Raw genomic sequence first — 15,354 nt, 5'->3', positions numbered from 1 at the left:
AGGGGTACAGGCCTATCCGTGTGCAACTTTGTCTCAGGTGGCTCATAGGAAGGAAGAAACCATATCCAGAGGAAAATGATAAAGCAAATGCGACTAAATGTTAACAAAGGGGGATCTAAGTATCAGATATACAGTTTTTTTGTACTATTCTGGGATCTTTTCTGTAAATCTAAAATAATTAAAAACTTCAAACTTCTAAGGTAAAAGCACGGACTCTACCTGGTCCTCTGTCCTCAACCTGAGGCGTTCACGGCTGCAGTTGGGATACCTGAGTCAGAATTTCTCTGAGGCCTCAAGGCTGCACCCTCACAGAAGCAGCGAAGTCAGCGTCCACCATCACCCACAGGGAAAGACAAAGTAGCCTCGCGCAGCGCAGCTCACTCACACCACCTGTCTCCCGCCCCCGGGCCTTCGGATTGGCTGAGGGGGCAGTGATGTCACGTCCTTCCTGGCAGGGCGAGCGTGCAGCTCCCAGCTCCACGTGGAGCTCAGGTGGGAAGGCTTGGTGGTCAGATGAGCTGGGACAGGCTCGCGGCTCCTCAGCCTCAGATCTCCGTCACCGTGGGCGGCCATCTGGCAAGCACACTAAAAGACAATAAGAATCTTGGCCTCATAAGGCTAACCCCACTCCCACCTACAAAACCATTGTTGTAACCCTGCCTCCATTTTCCGTTCAATTTCTGGACTAGGAGTTGGGTAACAGGGACTCAACCACAGAGGAAATTGGGAGCGCCCTTTTGAAGGCAGAAGGAAAGGCCTTTTCTTGAAAAGCTTAATGTTTTCTTGAATGTTATCTTTGAAAACCTAACGTTTGTGGTCCAGGTCCTGCTACTAGTAAGTTTCCAGCTGGAGCTTATGAAATCTTGGCCAATACCAGCCGGCCACTCCCCCTTGCTGGGGCAAGGGTACTGGCTTTCCCATTATCAATTAGTTAGAAATTGCACCCAAACGTGTCGGGTCTTTACAAAGCTTGTTCTTATCCACGGCTTCCTGCTAAGCGAACACCAGAAAACAGGCTGCAGGTGGTGGAGTACGCTAAAGGTATTGTGCTTCTGCCATTTACCAGATTACATTTTCTGATGAAAGCTGATTGATATCAAAGAATGAAGCCATTGTATTTCAGATTTGAGGGTTAAAAATAGAGGGTTGCACGGATAACAAACAGATACTTCCAGATCATGTTGATTGTGGTTATATTTGCTCTTGCTAGCTTCCTCATTCATCCTGCAGACAAGGAAGATTATTTCCATTGACTAGCATAGCACCTGGTACATGGTAGGTGCTTGGTAAAAATCTCAATGACTTTATAGTACCCTACACATTCTGCAGAACTGGAGTGGTCATTCTCCCAGCAACTGTAAATCTGGAGTTATTTTTGCCTATGTTGGCTTTGCCATCATTCTTTAAAACTGTATTTTGTAAAAGAAACTCTGTTCTTACTCTTTGTGGAAGTTCTGAGATTCCCAATGATTACAAATGGCAAGCAGTGAAAGGGGACTGAATAACACTCCTATGATTTATGTTTTTACTCTGTATTCATGTAATCTGATTATTATTACCACTCTGTATATTTCTTTTTCCTCCACCCCTAAACAAAATGAAAGGATTCCACAATGCAGAGGGTGAAGGAAAGATAATTGTTTATTTCAGTTGAGCAGACAGTCATGTCAAGCAAATGAAGCAAATGAAGAACACATAACCAAGAGTATATTGAAGGAGGGAAACAGATTCTTTCTGATCATTCATAGCAACCACATTTATTCCCTAGTTATTAGAGAGAAAAATGTCTTCAGATAACCAGTGGTCAGCAGACGAAGATGAAGGCCAGTTATCCCGACTGATCAGAAAATCTAGAGACTCCCCGTTTGTCCCTGTAGGTAAGTACAAGCCTTGACTAGATACTGTAAAACTGTTTGTAATAACACAATAATACCTCGACCAGTATCTTTGAGTATTGAAATCTTTTATATAATTGAATACTTTCAGATAATTGAAGCTAACCCCTTCTATGCATGTATGAGTTAAACTTTCAGCATGGTTCCTAGTGTATGACAAATACTCAGTAAATGTTAGCTATTATTATTATGAAGCATCAAATTTTTATTCTGTTTAATTCATTTTCATTCACAGTCTATTTAAAAGTACTCATTGCCAAGTACTTCCCTGGCGGTCCACTGGTTAAGATTCTGCACGTCCAGTGCAGGGGGCATGGGTTCAATCCCTGTTTGGGGAACTAAGATACCACATGCCTCTTGGCACAGCCAATAAATAAATATAAAAAATAAAATTACAGCTTTATATAAAAAAAAATTAAAAAAAAAACCAACCTTCCCAACCAGTCTAAATAGAATTGATTGAATGGACTGTAACTTTTCTATAATGATTCAGAATCAGTAGCAGCCAATTCAGTTTATTAGACTGAGTCTGTTAGGAACTACTAAGATGTATACAGAGACTCTGTATACAGAGTTACAACTTTTTGACTTTGAGATGATGAGAAAGCAATGTACATTCAAGTAGAAATCATCCTTTGAATGTTGGTCTTTTCCTGGGCTAACAATATGTGGTACGATACTCTCATGATGGTGCTGGACAGCAGCAGCTCCCAGTCAGCCTCAACATCATGAAGGTAAACAACCAATACCCTTACAACCACTCTGTACCCAACATCCTGTTTTTCACTTTCAGTACAATATTCAATAAATTACATGAGATATATTCAACACTGTATTATAAAATAGGCTTTGTATTCAATGATTTTGCCTAACTACAGGCTAATGTAAGTACTCTGAGGATGTTTAAAGTAGGCTAGGCTAAGTTATGATGTTCAATAGGTGAGGTTGTATTAAATGAATTTTTGACTTACAATATTTTCAACTTATGATGGGTTTATCAAGATGTAATCCTATCACGAGTTAAAGAAGATCTACATATCTCTTTAAGTTCTTGTGTCCAATATTTATAGATTTTTCTCTTTCTTCCATTACTGTTGGGTACCATCAGAAACTTCTGCTTCTAATATTCTGTGTTGCCAGAAGCTGGATACCCAAGCTCAAAAGAACTGTGAGTCAATTCAGAGTTAAGAAGCTCTGAATGGAAGTCTGGGCCTACCTGTATACTTGAGAGCATGAACTTTGGTGTTCATTCTCTGAGGCTTGTTGTTGGCTTCCTGATGTGTTCCAGATGCTAAGATTGATGGTTAAATAAACTCTTGATGCAAGAAGTATCAATATTATTATAATTGTATCTGGAGTCTTGGCCTCTTTATCCTTTCCCAACACATATTTAATGTGTTTACATTTTTATCAAATACTATATATATATGTGGAGTTAAAAAAATCTAAGCACCAGTATTTTGTTTCAAAAGCTAAGCTTTCTCTTCCTTCTCTTTTGGATACTTTAGCTGCCCTAAGCATTATTATTGTATACTTCAGCCATCCCTCTTTCCTTGTGTTTAGTCTGGAAACTATTAAAAAAAAATCATATTTAAATCATACAAATATACAGGTAACTATACTCAATATAGTGTGATTAACTATAGATGGAAAAGAATATGAATAAGAAAATATATAAAACAGAATCACTTTGTTGTACAGCAGAAATTAACACAAGGTTGTATATCAATTATACTTCAATAAAATTTAAATATATATATATATACATCAGACAAACATAAGTTGTGATTAATTCCACAAAAGCTTCTAAATAGGTGTAAGTCATATGTTTCCATTAATGTCACTACAAATCTAGCAACTTTATGTGTCATTCATTATTCACGTATCAAAAAGAATCAAAATTTTACTTTAAAGTAGTATTCTGTGTTTAAAAGTTTCACTTAATTTGATTAAGGCTTGTAATAGCACGAGAAATGGAGGCAAATAATTTTATAGTGATTTATTTATAATCTTTAGCATTTTTAACTAGAAAAAAAATTTGAGAACTCAGTGTCACTTGAACAGATCACTATAATGAACAGATTAATCACTGTGTCTGTTGTAAATTAAATTGTTTTTCCAGAGACATTTAGGGTGATTAAAGTAGAAAGATAAAAGTGTTTCCAGCTAAACTCAATTATATACAAACTACAGAGATGCTGTATGGAAAACAGTAAAGGTTCTGACTTTAATCTATAAAAGAAGCAAAACAAATTTCAGTAAGAACAGAGTCTTGATTTGATAAGGGAAGAGAGCCAAGTTTTTGCTGGAAAACTAAATGATAAAATTTGTATATATATTATTAGTTTGTTTTATTTGTTTTATTAAGAATATCTACTAAGTATTTTCTGCCACAGGATGGAGTATCCTATGCAGATAACTTATAGTACATTTTAATTTCTTATCTTGACTTCTGTCGTTATAATTGATTTATATTATTTAAAATCTTATGGTCACTGCTAAGGTCTAAATAATGACACTTTAAATACATTACATGTATTTAAACTCTGTGTCAATAGATTATTTGTTTTTGCTTGTTTTACTTAACATTTCATAGTAGTATATTATACTATAATGTAAGTATAATTATATTTACAATTTTTTTTATAGCTCTGATAGTTTTTCCTCTGTTTGGGCCATTTGGGTTGTTTTGTTTTTCCTCACACATAGTGTAGCCATAAACATCTTTGTGTCAACTTCTTGACTTTTCTTTTGCTTACTTCCTTGGAATATTTTCCCCAAAGTAGAATTTTCAGGGCATGAAGCATGTTCAGTTTTTTTAAATTTTATTTTTAATTGGAGGGTAATTACTTTACAATATTGTGATGGTTTCTGTCATATTTCAACATGAATCAGTCATAGGTATACATATGTCCCTTCCCTCTTAAACTTCCCATATGTTCGGTTTAATATCAATTATTATATCTTTTTAGATTTCTTTCCAGAACGATTTGGCTAAATCTTTACAGAGCTTTCAGATTGTACCTATTTCTCAGTGTACCTGCCATCATTGTTTTACTGTAATTTGTTTTTTGCTGTTTTTGTTTGTCATTTTTATTTCAATTTCACTTATTGCTAATTAGCATACAAGATATTCATATAAATGTGATTATTTACTCTGATTCTTATTTCCACTTATTAAATGGATCTGAGAGAATAAATATATCCTCACCCACCCATAGAGACAAACACATGCCAACATAGTCAAAACTTGCTATTCTACTTAAGCATCAGTTGCATTTCCATATACTAACAACAAACACATGGAAGCCAAAATTAAAGACACGAGACCATTTACAGTCACTCTAAAGAAAATGAAATGATTAGGGCTTTCCTGGTGGCTCAGACAGTAAAGAATCCGTCTATAGTGCAGGAGACCTGGGTTCAATCCTTGAGTCAGGAAGATTCCCTAGAGAAGGGAATAGCTACCCACTTCAGTACTCTTGCCTGGAGAATTCCATGGACAGGGGACAGGGGAGCCTGGCAGGCTACAGTCCATGATGTTGCAAAGAGTCAGACATGACTGAGCGACTAACACTTTCACTTTCAAGCTTCAGAAAACATGTATAGAATCTGTATGGTGAAAAATACAAAATGCTAATGAAAGAAATCAAAAAAGACCTAAATGAATATAGAGACTGTTGTGTTCATGGATTGTATAACTCAATAAAGATGTCAGTTTTCCCCAAACTCATCTATGGGTTTAGTGTAATTCCTATCAAAATACCAGCAATGTTTTTTTTTTTTTTTTGTAGATATAAACAAGCTTATTCTAAAATTCATATAAGGGAGGTGGGAGGGGGGTCCAGGAAGGGGAACACATGTAAACCCATGGCTGATTCATGTCAATGCATGGCAAAAACTACTACAATATTGTAAAGTAATTAGCCCCCAACTAAAATAAATAAATTTATAAAATAAAAAAAATAAAATTCATATAAAGGCAAAAGTTCTAGAGTGGCTAAAATAATATTTTTTAAATCAATTTATTTTTTATTGAAGGATAATTGCTTTGCTGTAAAGCTCAGGAAATTCAAACAGGGGCTCTGTATCAAACTAGAGGGGTGGGATGGGGAGGGAGATGGGAAGGAGCTTCAAGAGGGGATACATGTATACCTACGGCTGATTCATGTTGAGGTTTGACATAAAGCAAACTTTTTTGACAAAAAGATTAAGCGGGAGGAATCATCCTTACCTGATATTAAGGCTAACTATACAGATATAGTAGTCAAGACAATGTAGTATTGATGAAAGTAGATGCATAAATCAGTAGAAGAGAGATTCCCCCAAAATAGAGCCACACTTTTACCATGCAGAAGTTTCCCTTATTCTGTCATCAAAATACATCATTTTTGTCCTCACTTTAAGTCTACCTTACCCCTTATTTAGATGTCATAAATATTCTGTTCTGTTTTCTTCTAGATTTTCTTGATAAATTTGTTTTTCCATACTTAACTCTAACCCATCCAGAGTTTTTTTTGTAGGGTCTAGTGTGAGATGTAAATTCAAACTAGTTCAGATAGTTATCCCCTTATTTGTTATATGGTTATTTTGATTAACTTCTCACACTGTTTCAAATCACTTACTAGAATTTTCCCTATTCAGTTGATTCCTATTCAATTTTCTGTTTTAGAGTCAACTGCATAGAATCTTGGTTGTCACAGCAGTATATTCAGTTCTTGACATATGTAAGGAATACAAAAATATTTGTATGGGCTTCTGGAATTTTTTAGAATCACAGTTCTTCCTAGAGTCATAGGCTTCTCGTGCAAATATTCATACCTTTTCACCTCTTATTAAAACTCAACATGTCATTTTCACATATTAAAGTTTCTTTCACTTCACTAGATTTACTCCTTATTTAATATTAATAAAAACTAGAGAGGAATAAAGCCAAACACCCAACAGCTATGAATGCTGAGATTTTGGTTGGTTCACTCACTGCTTAAGCAGCTTGCCCCAAATAAAAGTCTTACTGCTTACAAATTTGAAACCATGCCTCAGGAAAACTACTAGACAAGTGTCTACACTATACAATTCAATTTTTTCTGAAAGAGTCAAAACTGCAAATACTGAATTCATTAATGAAGTATTTTTTGGTGCTTTGCCTGCTTATCTTCCACGTACTGATCCCTTGGGCAGCCCTTTATTCAAATCTCTAAGTTCTTGGGAAATTTTAGCCTGCTATTTATATAATCTCTGCTTTTTTTTAATTTACAGGGATAGCAGGCTTTGTGACTGTGGTGTCCTATGGTCTTTACAAGTTAAAATACAGAAGAAATCAGAAAATGTCCATTCATCTTATTCACATGAGAGTTGCTGCCCAAGGATTTGTTGTAGGAGCTGTGACTCTAGGTAACCTACTTAATTTGTATATGATTCAACCATCTTTAAGAGTATTTTTATTACTCATTCATTCAGATTAGAGAGTATTTTTATTTATTCATTCATTCATATTCATTAATGAATATTGGATCAAGATGATTAATGGAGGAGGATTGGAAAGAAAGGCAGTGATCTTCACTTGGTTGAGGTTGCTGTCCAGATATAGGCTTAATGTCTTGGTATTTTAAGCACTGAAAAAAAACTCAGTAGGCAAAGGTACAAAATTCCAGTTATAAAATACATAAATCATGGGGATATAATATATAGCATGGTGACTATAGTTAATAATGCTGTATTGCATATTTGAAGGTTGCTAAGAGAGTAGATCTTAAAAGTTCTCATCAAAAGAAAAAATTCTGTAACTATATTTGGTGATAGATGTTAACTAGGCTTATTGTGATGATCATTTCACAATACATACAAATACAGAATCATTATGTTGTACACCATAATATTGTATGTGAAATATACCTCAATTTTAAAAGGGAAAAACCCAGTAGAGAACAGGGTTATAGTTTGTATTATCCTCTGTAATAAAAGGAGCAGTGAATAGTTTATATCCTATGTAACTCAGCTATTCAGCTTGAGCAACAGGAAATTATTTTTATTAGTCTGTAAATTAAGTGACATTTACACAGTCAAATCCAAAGAATGGTGTAAAATTATCTGGTTTATTCAGGTTTTATCAACAGCTAAATCAGATAGTTCAGATAGACAAAGAATCTACTTTGGGACCTAAATTATCTAAGGTTTTTTTGTCTACATTAATAAGAACAAGTCACAATGTTCTTAGCTCCCCTTCATTCTGTGCAAAGTAGATTCAGCCTGAGTAGATCTAGGATTATGAGGTGATGAGTGTGGGACTTGCAGAGAGGGATTTATATGGTAATTATCTTCTTACTATGAGCTGTGATATGTGATACTTGAACAAAATACAACAGGAAACATTACTACACAGTAATGTGTTCTCATTTTCGTCATTCAGCAAACACTGAGCATGTGCTATGTGCAAGGCACTGTGCTGGTCTAGAGATATAAAAAGTAACTCCCTACCCTCAAACAGTTAAGTCTCCTTAGGGAGAGAGACCAAGAGCAGGAGAAGACAATATAAAGTCAAATGTACTACAACAAAATAACACAGGTTGCTATGGAAGCACAAGCACAAAGGAGGGACATTTAGAGCTGAGAATTCAGGGGAGGCTTCTCTAAGGATGCAAACCATGTGATGAGCCAAGAATGTAGAGGAGATAACTAAGCAGAGAAGGAAGTCGGGACTTAAGGCAGAGGAAAAAGTCATAAAAGTATGGCATGTTAGTGAAACTCTACATAGCTTGGTATGGTAGGTGAGTCAGTCTGTGATTGATGAGACTGTAGAACTACTAGTAGTAATATAAAGTAAGAGATTTGTTATAGGTATTTGGATTTATGTAGTTGTAAGGCTCTTGCTTATGTATCAGGAACTGGGACCTGAAGTGGTCAGAGCAAGCAGTTATTAAGAAATGGTAGATGAAAAATGAGAAAAGCAAGGAAAATCCAGAACCTACAAGGATGACCTATAACACACTGGATATTCTGGAATCCTTGTGGATTTCTCACTATTTCTAAGCCTTCAAAGTAGATGCTGGGAATGACATAGAAAAAGCTGATGCCCCTCATCCTGGAACTAAACACAGACCTGGCCAAGGAGTCAGAGAAAGTGAATGAAGAAATTCAGCAGGAGCCATAGTAGCTGCACTCCTGATTGCTGCCCCATGCCAACAAGGTGGCCCAGCAGATAAGCAAAAACATGCTGCAGCAGTGCTTTGTTGGGTTAAAAGAACTTGGCTTTTGCTTTACTTCTGCCTTTTAGGCTCATGCTAAATGTCTCCTGTGCAGTTTTTCAGGGAATGAAACTGTCGACTTAAAAAAAATGCACAAAGTGACAGTTGCGAGTTGAAGTTTATTTGGGGCAAAATGAAGATTTCAGCCTGAGAGACAGCACCTCAGAAAGCTCTGAGAATCTACTCCAAAGAGGCAGGGGTGGGGTGGAGTGGGGGTAACGTCATTATGTATGTGATTTTGGTGAAGGGGGAATACATGGAGTCAAGCACATATTTTTCCAGAAGGTTTCTGCTAGTCTTGTGAAGCTTTCCGGTAGTCACAAAGAATAGTCATCACCATGAAGGATTTTAGTGCTTTTTCTAGATAGGAGATATAAGAATTGGGCTCATAAAGTCAGCTCCTGAAAATATCTAACTATCTGAAGACCTGTTTTCCCAGTTTTTCCCTGAGCACAGAGTGCCTCATTTCTGCTTTCTACCCTAAACTCCTTTCGGGGGGTGTTGAAAATCAAGAGCTGCAGCAGCAGCACATGATTGAATACTTATCGAGGTAGATGGCAAGTGCCAATTTGTAGTTAACAAAAGGAAAGGAATTCTGGAAAACCTAGTTACATTTTAGCTAAGTTGACACAATACAAATCCATCACCTTCTACTCCTTGTCCACCTGGCATCCATATATACGTCTCTTAATACACTTACCTTCAAGTAAAGACAAATGGCAAAATCAAACATGCCTTGTATAACCGAAAACAAGCTAACTCTCTCCCCAAGAGAATACAAAGTCCCTTTGGGTGATGTTGATTCATTTTTGAGCTGAGTCATGTTCCCTTTTGATATCCTGTGACTTAAATACTGAGATACAAGGTTAACTACTATTAACACTTTTTATGTTAGATGGTAGGTAAATAAAAGTGGCAAACAGTAAAAAAAAAAAAAAAAACAAAACTGGTGAATATACACAAGTGTATTCATATAAAAATAAGGAAGAAATATTCATAACCATCACAGTCTATGTTTCTGCAACTGGTCAGGTAAGCATGGCTCATATTATAACCATGTTTTTCCCCTAGGCATTTTATCCATCCTTTGCCTTCCAAAAGCACTTTGGCTAGTCATAGTTAGTTGACTGGGGTGTTAACCCAAACCTTCATTCTTATATGATGTGGGTCATTAATCATCCTTCCTGTATTGGGTGTAATTTCCACCTTCTTTAATCACGGGACATGGGAGTACTAAGAAATGCCCCAGAAGGTATACATTCCAGACACCCTTCTCCCTAGCCTAACAATATAGTAGCAATTTCCCCTTGATAGATCAGATCAATGTAATGGACTGATGTGATACCCTGTGGAATAGAGATGATCAAGGTCCTACAGACTAGATTGTGTCATAGGGCTGGAAGTTCACACAGTCCTGAGACTCAACACTGAAAATATGCCGCTGGCCCTGCCAGATGAAAGCAAACTGCTTCTGACAGTCTTTACTAAAAGGTATACAAAAAAAAGCAATCCATCAGATTAACAGCTGCAAATCAGATAGCAAAAATTATGTTGATTTGCTATAGCACTGAAACCACACCTGTACGGTAGCTGCAATTAGACTAATCACCTGATTAAGTTTTTATAAATCCATTATCATTCTCTAAGATCTCTCTGCCTTCTGGCAAAAGAGGCAAAATGAATAGAGATGTGGTAGAAATCACCACCTTGGCATCTTTTTTGCTGAGGACACTAAGCTGTACAATCCCCCTGGGAATACAGTATTACTTTGATAATAGATGCATATAGAATGGTTTACACTTAGCTTTCCCTACCATAAGAACCCTTACTCCACAGGTCAGAAGAATCACTGCTCTACCATGGAAGTATACTAAGGAAGTTCTGGTATTTCAGCTTCATTTAGTGGAGACTACTTTTTGGTCCAAGTTTCAGTCTTTCTCAGACAGATATAGAGGACTGTTTCTCCTGGCAAAGGAGTGTCAATAAGATATTGGGGCTCAAGGACCCACTTTCACTGAAATCTGACCGTATGTCCCCATTCCAGGTTTCAGAGTCCCATTCCTTCCAAAGCAATGCCCTAAACTTTAATATAAGAGGTGTTGTGAGGTTGGGAATTCATTTTGTGTTGTGATTAATCACTCACAAGATTAGACTCTGTGGATATTTTTCAAAAATAGCAATCTCATGGCCACAGGAATTGAGTTTCTTTTTGGAAAGTCATAAAGCTTTCAGTTACCTCATGCAAACCTGAGCTAGGAATTAAAAGCTATGAGCCCAGGGACTTCCCTGGAGGTCCAGTGGCTAAGACTCCAAGCTCCCAATTCAGGGGCTTGGGTTTGATCCCTGATTAGGGAATAGATCCCACATGCTGCAACTGAGACCTGGTGCATCTAAATAAAAAAATAAATTGCATCTTAAAAAAAAAAAAGCCATGAGCCCATCGTATAGTTTCCCCAAGTTTTCCAGTACACTTAGAAGTAACCAACTATATTATACTCCTTATTTCCACTAAATGTTCTATGGCAGTATATACTTGATCACCTAAAGCCTTGCTTTCTATAGGCACCTGATTAAGGGTATCTGCAAGGCGATAATTTTTTAAATATTTTGCTAATGTATGCCATGGACTGCCAGCATATTCTTAGCCACTGGAAGGGGGGAGAAAGGCCATTAATACCTTTCTATCTAATCAGATTAGAGAACCAACTCCAAATAACCCAGAATTAATTCACAGAACCAATCCTCTGGGTTATGTTATGTTATGTTATGTTATGTTATGTTGTTATGTTATGTTATGTTATGTTATGTTATGTTATGTTATGGTTATGTTCCTCTGGGAGCTTATAATACCAAATTCTGTATCATTCTGTTCAATTAGATAAGCAAAACTACTAGTTGTTTTTGTTGTTTAGTCACTAAGTCATGGACTGTAGCCAGACTCTTTCACAACCTCATGGACTGTAGCCAGGCTCCTCTCTCCATGGAATTTCCCAGGTAAGAATACTGGAGTGGGTTGCCATTTCCTTCTAAAAGTTCTAGTAGTGATACAGAAAAAGGGATTTATTATAGAGATATGACCTTAAGCAATTTGGGTAGCTGGTTAAACAGTCCATGTTAAGCTGTTGGTTATATTTCTAATCCTGGCACCTGAACAAGGCAGCAGTTGGGAAGGAAAAAGAAACTAGGATCTGCAAGGATGAACTGGAACCCACAAAGACAAGTGGAAACTTGAGTCATAATCTTGTTGACTCCAACCTAGATGGCATGACCTTTAAGAAAAGCTGGCACCCTCTATTATCCACATCTGGCCCAGGAGCCAGAAAAGCTAATAGAGGAGATTCACAAGGAACTGAAAGACCTGTGGGCCTGACTGCTGCCCACCGCAGTAGCAAAGAGAGCCAGCAGATAAACAACAACACACACAAACTATAATAGCACCTGGTCCTCTGTACCAAGCCTGACAAGTGCAAAAAGTATTTGGCAGCTGCTGCTTCACCTTCACCTTCAAATCTCAAGTAAAATATCGCTCATGGCCAAGCTAACTCAGAACTATGCAGAGAAGGAGGCTTCCCTGGTAGCTCAGTTGGTAAAGAATCTGCCTGCAGTGCAGGAGACCCGGGTTCGATCCCTGGGTTGGGGAAGATTCTCTGGAGAAGGAAATGGCAAACCACTCCAGTATTCTTGCCTAGAAAATCCCATGAACAGAGGATCCTAAAGGGGCTACAGTCCGTGGGATCGCAAGAATCAGACACAACTTAGTGACTAAACTACCACCACCACCATCCAGAGAAGGGAATCCTGGAAAACATAGTAACAGCTTAGCTAAATTGATATAAAACAGATTCCCCCTATAGATTTTCCTGGTTGCTAGTTGAGGAGTAACAAGATGAAGTAAACCAGTGAAGGGTTTAAGCAAGGGAGTAACATAGAATAACAGTTTAGAACAATGCCTGCGGGGGGACTTCCCTGGCAGTTCAGTAATTAAGACTCCACACTCCCAATTCAGGGGGCATGGGTCCTATTCCTGATGGAGGAATTAAGATCCTGCATGCCTTACTGGGCTTGCCGGGTGGTGCTAGTAGTAAAGAACTTGCCTGCCAATGCAAGAGATGTGGGTTCGATCCCTGGTTCAGGAAGATCCCCTGGAGGAGGGCATGGCAACCCACGCCAGTGTTCTTGCCTGGAGAATCCCATGGACAGAGGAGCCCAGTGCACTACAGTCCATAAGATCGTAAAGAGTCAGACACAGCCGAGATGATTTTGCACCCAAGCACACATGCCACACTGTGCAGCCAAAGCCAAAAACAAAACGAAAAAGATTTATCAGTATATTGACTGACTATAGTACATTTGTTTATAAATGCACATTTTGAGAGGCATGCTCAACATATTTGCTTATATACAAGTTTTGGAGACCATCTACATATGGGATGTAGAAATGTCACATTTAATATAGTCTATATATGGGTCTCACTCTCAGAAGAGAGATCTATTTGCTTACAAGTGAAACAACAGGTGTGAATGAGGTGAGAAAAGCATTGGGATCAGAACTCCTGGAAACACCTATCTTTAAGAGGTAGTGTGAAAAAAAAAAAAAGAGATAGTGTGCATGTGTGCTCATTAGCATCCAATTCTTTGTGACCCCACAGACTGTATAGTCCACCAGGCTTCTCTGTCTATGGGATTTTCTGGGCAAGAATACTGGGTTGGTTCAAGTGTGTTGCTATTTCCTACTCCGGGGATCTTCCCAACTCAGGGATCGAAGTTGAGTTTTGTTTTGTTTTTTCCTGGAGCCACTTGTATGATCTAAACCAAAAACTAATAAGATAGAGGGTGTTTGTTTTTAATTGTAGGTTAGTTTTAGAAAAAATACAAGTGAAGAAATGCAGTGTTTGTTTCCCATGAATACTCTATTGACATATGTATTTTGTTTCTAGGTGTTCTCTACTCTATGTACAAGGATTACATTAGACCTCGATTCTTCAATAGGTACAAAAAATGAAGTTACACACAAGAAAAATAAGAAGCCTTCTGAAAAGTACTTACGAAGAATGAATTTTCAATATGTAGCAAATTATACTGCAGAAGTTTCAGCCAGAATTCTCATAGCCTTCAGTTGTTTAAGATGTTGACTTCCAAATCAACAATCATAAATAGTCAACTCAAAAATGTATTTGTTGATGTCTTTTAGAACCTAGGACATGATTTTCTGACTTTTAAAATTTTTATTTTCTAGTTAGTGGCAGAAAATAATCCGCTGCTGCTGCTGCTGCTAAATCACTTCAGTCGTGTCCAAGTCTGTGCAACCCCATAGACAGCAGCCCACCAGGCTCCCCTGTCCCTGGGATTCTCCAGGCAAGAATACTGGAGTGGGTTGCCATTTCCTTCTCCAATGCATGAAAGTGAAAAGTGAAAGTGAAGTCACTCAGTAGTCTCTGACTCTTAGCGACCCCATGGACTGCAGCCCACCAGGCTCCTCCGTCCATGGGATTTTCCAGGCAAGAGTACTGGAGTGGAGTGCCATTGCCTTCTCCGAGAAAATAATCTATATTATGCCAAATCAATCTGAAAACTAGGAGTTATATAATGGCTACAGAAAAATTTTCTCCATATTAAATGTGATGCTGTATTCATCGCTTAATTCTCTCCAGACAGAGCAAGGTAATTAAGGCTTTCATAAAGTCCTTTTTAGAACAGGCAAAAATTACATCAGAGGCAAATGAATGGCCATGTTGTTATTTAAATTTGGTTCTGCCCTGAGGGCCCCTGTGGAGCAGCAGGGCTGTGCACTGCAAGGGGGGTGCGCAGTGAAATTAAAAAAAAAAAATTTGGTTTACCACTCTACACCTCACTCTCATATAGAAACTTGACTTATTTACCACAAACATAAATGTCTAACATGAAATACTTGTGTATTCATCTTTACACTTCTTGAAAGTATTTCTGGGAGTACAAAGGTAAATTGCTAAAACAATCCCTTTTCCGCTCAAATGGCAGTATTGTGGGAGTGGAAAGATTTAGTCCATTTAGTCCATTAGCTACTGCTAATCTGGTATGACATTGCAGAAAACACAAGAAACAAAGAAGATAATAAATGTGAAGTATACCTGAGGCCTCAAGCTCCTCTATAAGTCCTAGGGTTCTAAAAACTAGTTCCATCTTGTTGAAGTCATAACTGCTATGCCTCAGATTTATTCTGACTCCAGGCCTGGGAA

General features: G+C 37.6%; 1 protein-coding gene across 1 annotated transcript; it reads left to right on the top strand.

Annotated features, from left to right (window-relative positions):
• Nucleotides 1–490: 490 nt before the first annotated feature.
• Nucleotides 491–14,966, top strand: HIGD1C (HIG1 hypoxia inducible domain family member 1C). Its single transcript, XM_081592521.1, has 4 exons — nucleotides 491–1,041; nucleotides 1,769–1,877; nucleotides 7,155–7,289; nucleotides 14,077–14,966. The coding sequence occupies exons 1-4, from the start codon at nucleotides 856–858 to the stop codon at nucleotides 14,139–14,141; spliced, it is 495 nt and encodes a 164-aa protein (XP_081448647.1). The 5' UTR covers nucleotides 491–855; the 3' UTR covers nucleotides 14,142–14,966.
• Nucleotides 14,967–15,354: the final 388 nt, after the last annotated feature.

This window comes from Giraffa tippelskirchi, chromosome 4 (assembly GCF_054371585.1).
Source record: "Giraffa tippelskirchi isolate mGirTip1 chromosome 4, T2T-mGirTip1v1.2.pri, whole genome shotgun sequence".
Lineage (NCBI taxonomy): Eukaryota > Metazoa > Chordata > Mammalia > Artiodactyla > Giraffidae > Giraffa > Giraffa tippelskirchi.
The sequence above is the reverse complement of the archived record's forward strand: the minus strand, read 5'-3'. Positions and strand labels throughout refer to the sequence as shown.

What these genes read in the sequence shown, in the direction of transcription:
- HIGD1C (XM_081592521.1), top strand. Translation starts at nt 856, where the DNA reads ATGAAATCTTGGCCAATACCAGCCGGCCACTCCCCCTTGCTGGGGCAA. An exon ending in GGTGGTGGAGTACGCTAAAG is followed by an intron (nt 1,042 to 1,768) that starts GTATTGTGCTTC and finishes TTTATTCCCTAG; the next exon opens with TTATTAGAGAGAAAAATGTC. An exon ending in TGTAGGAGCTGTGACTCTAG is followed by an intron (nt 7,290 to 14,076) that starts GTAACCTACTTA and finishes TTTTGTTTCTAG; the next exon opens with GTGTTCTCTACTCTATGTAC.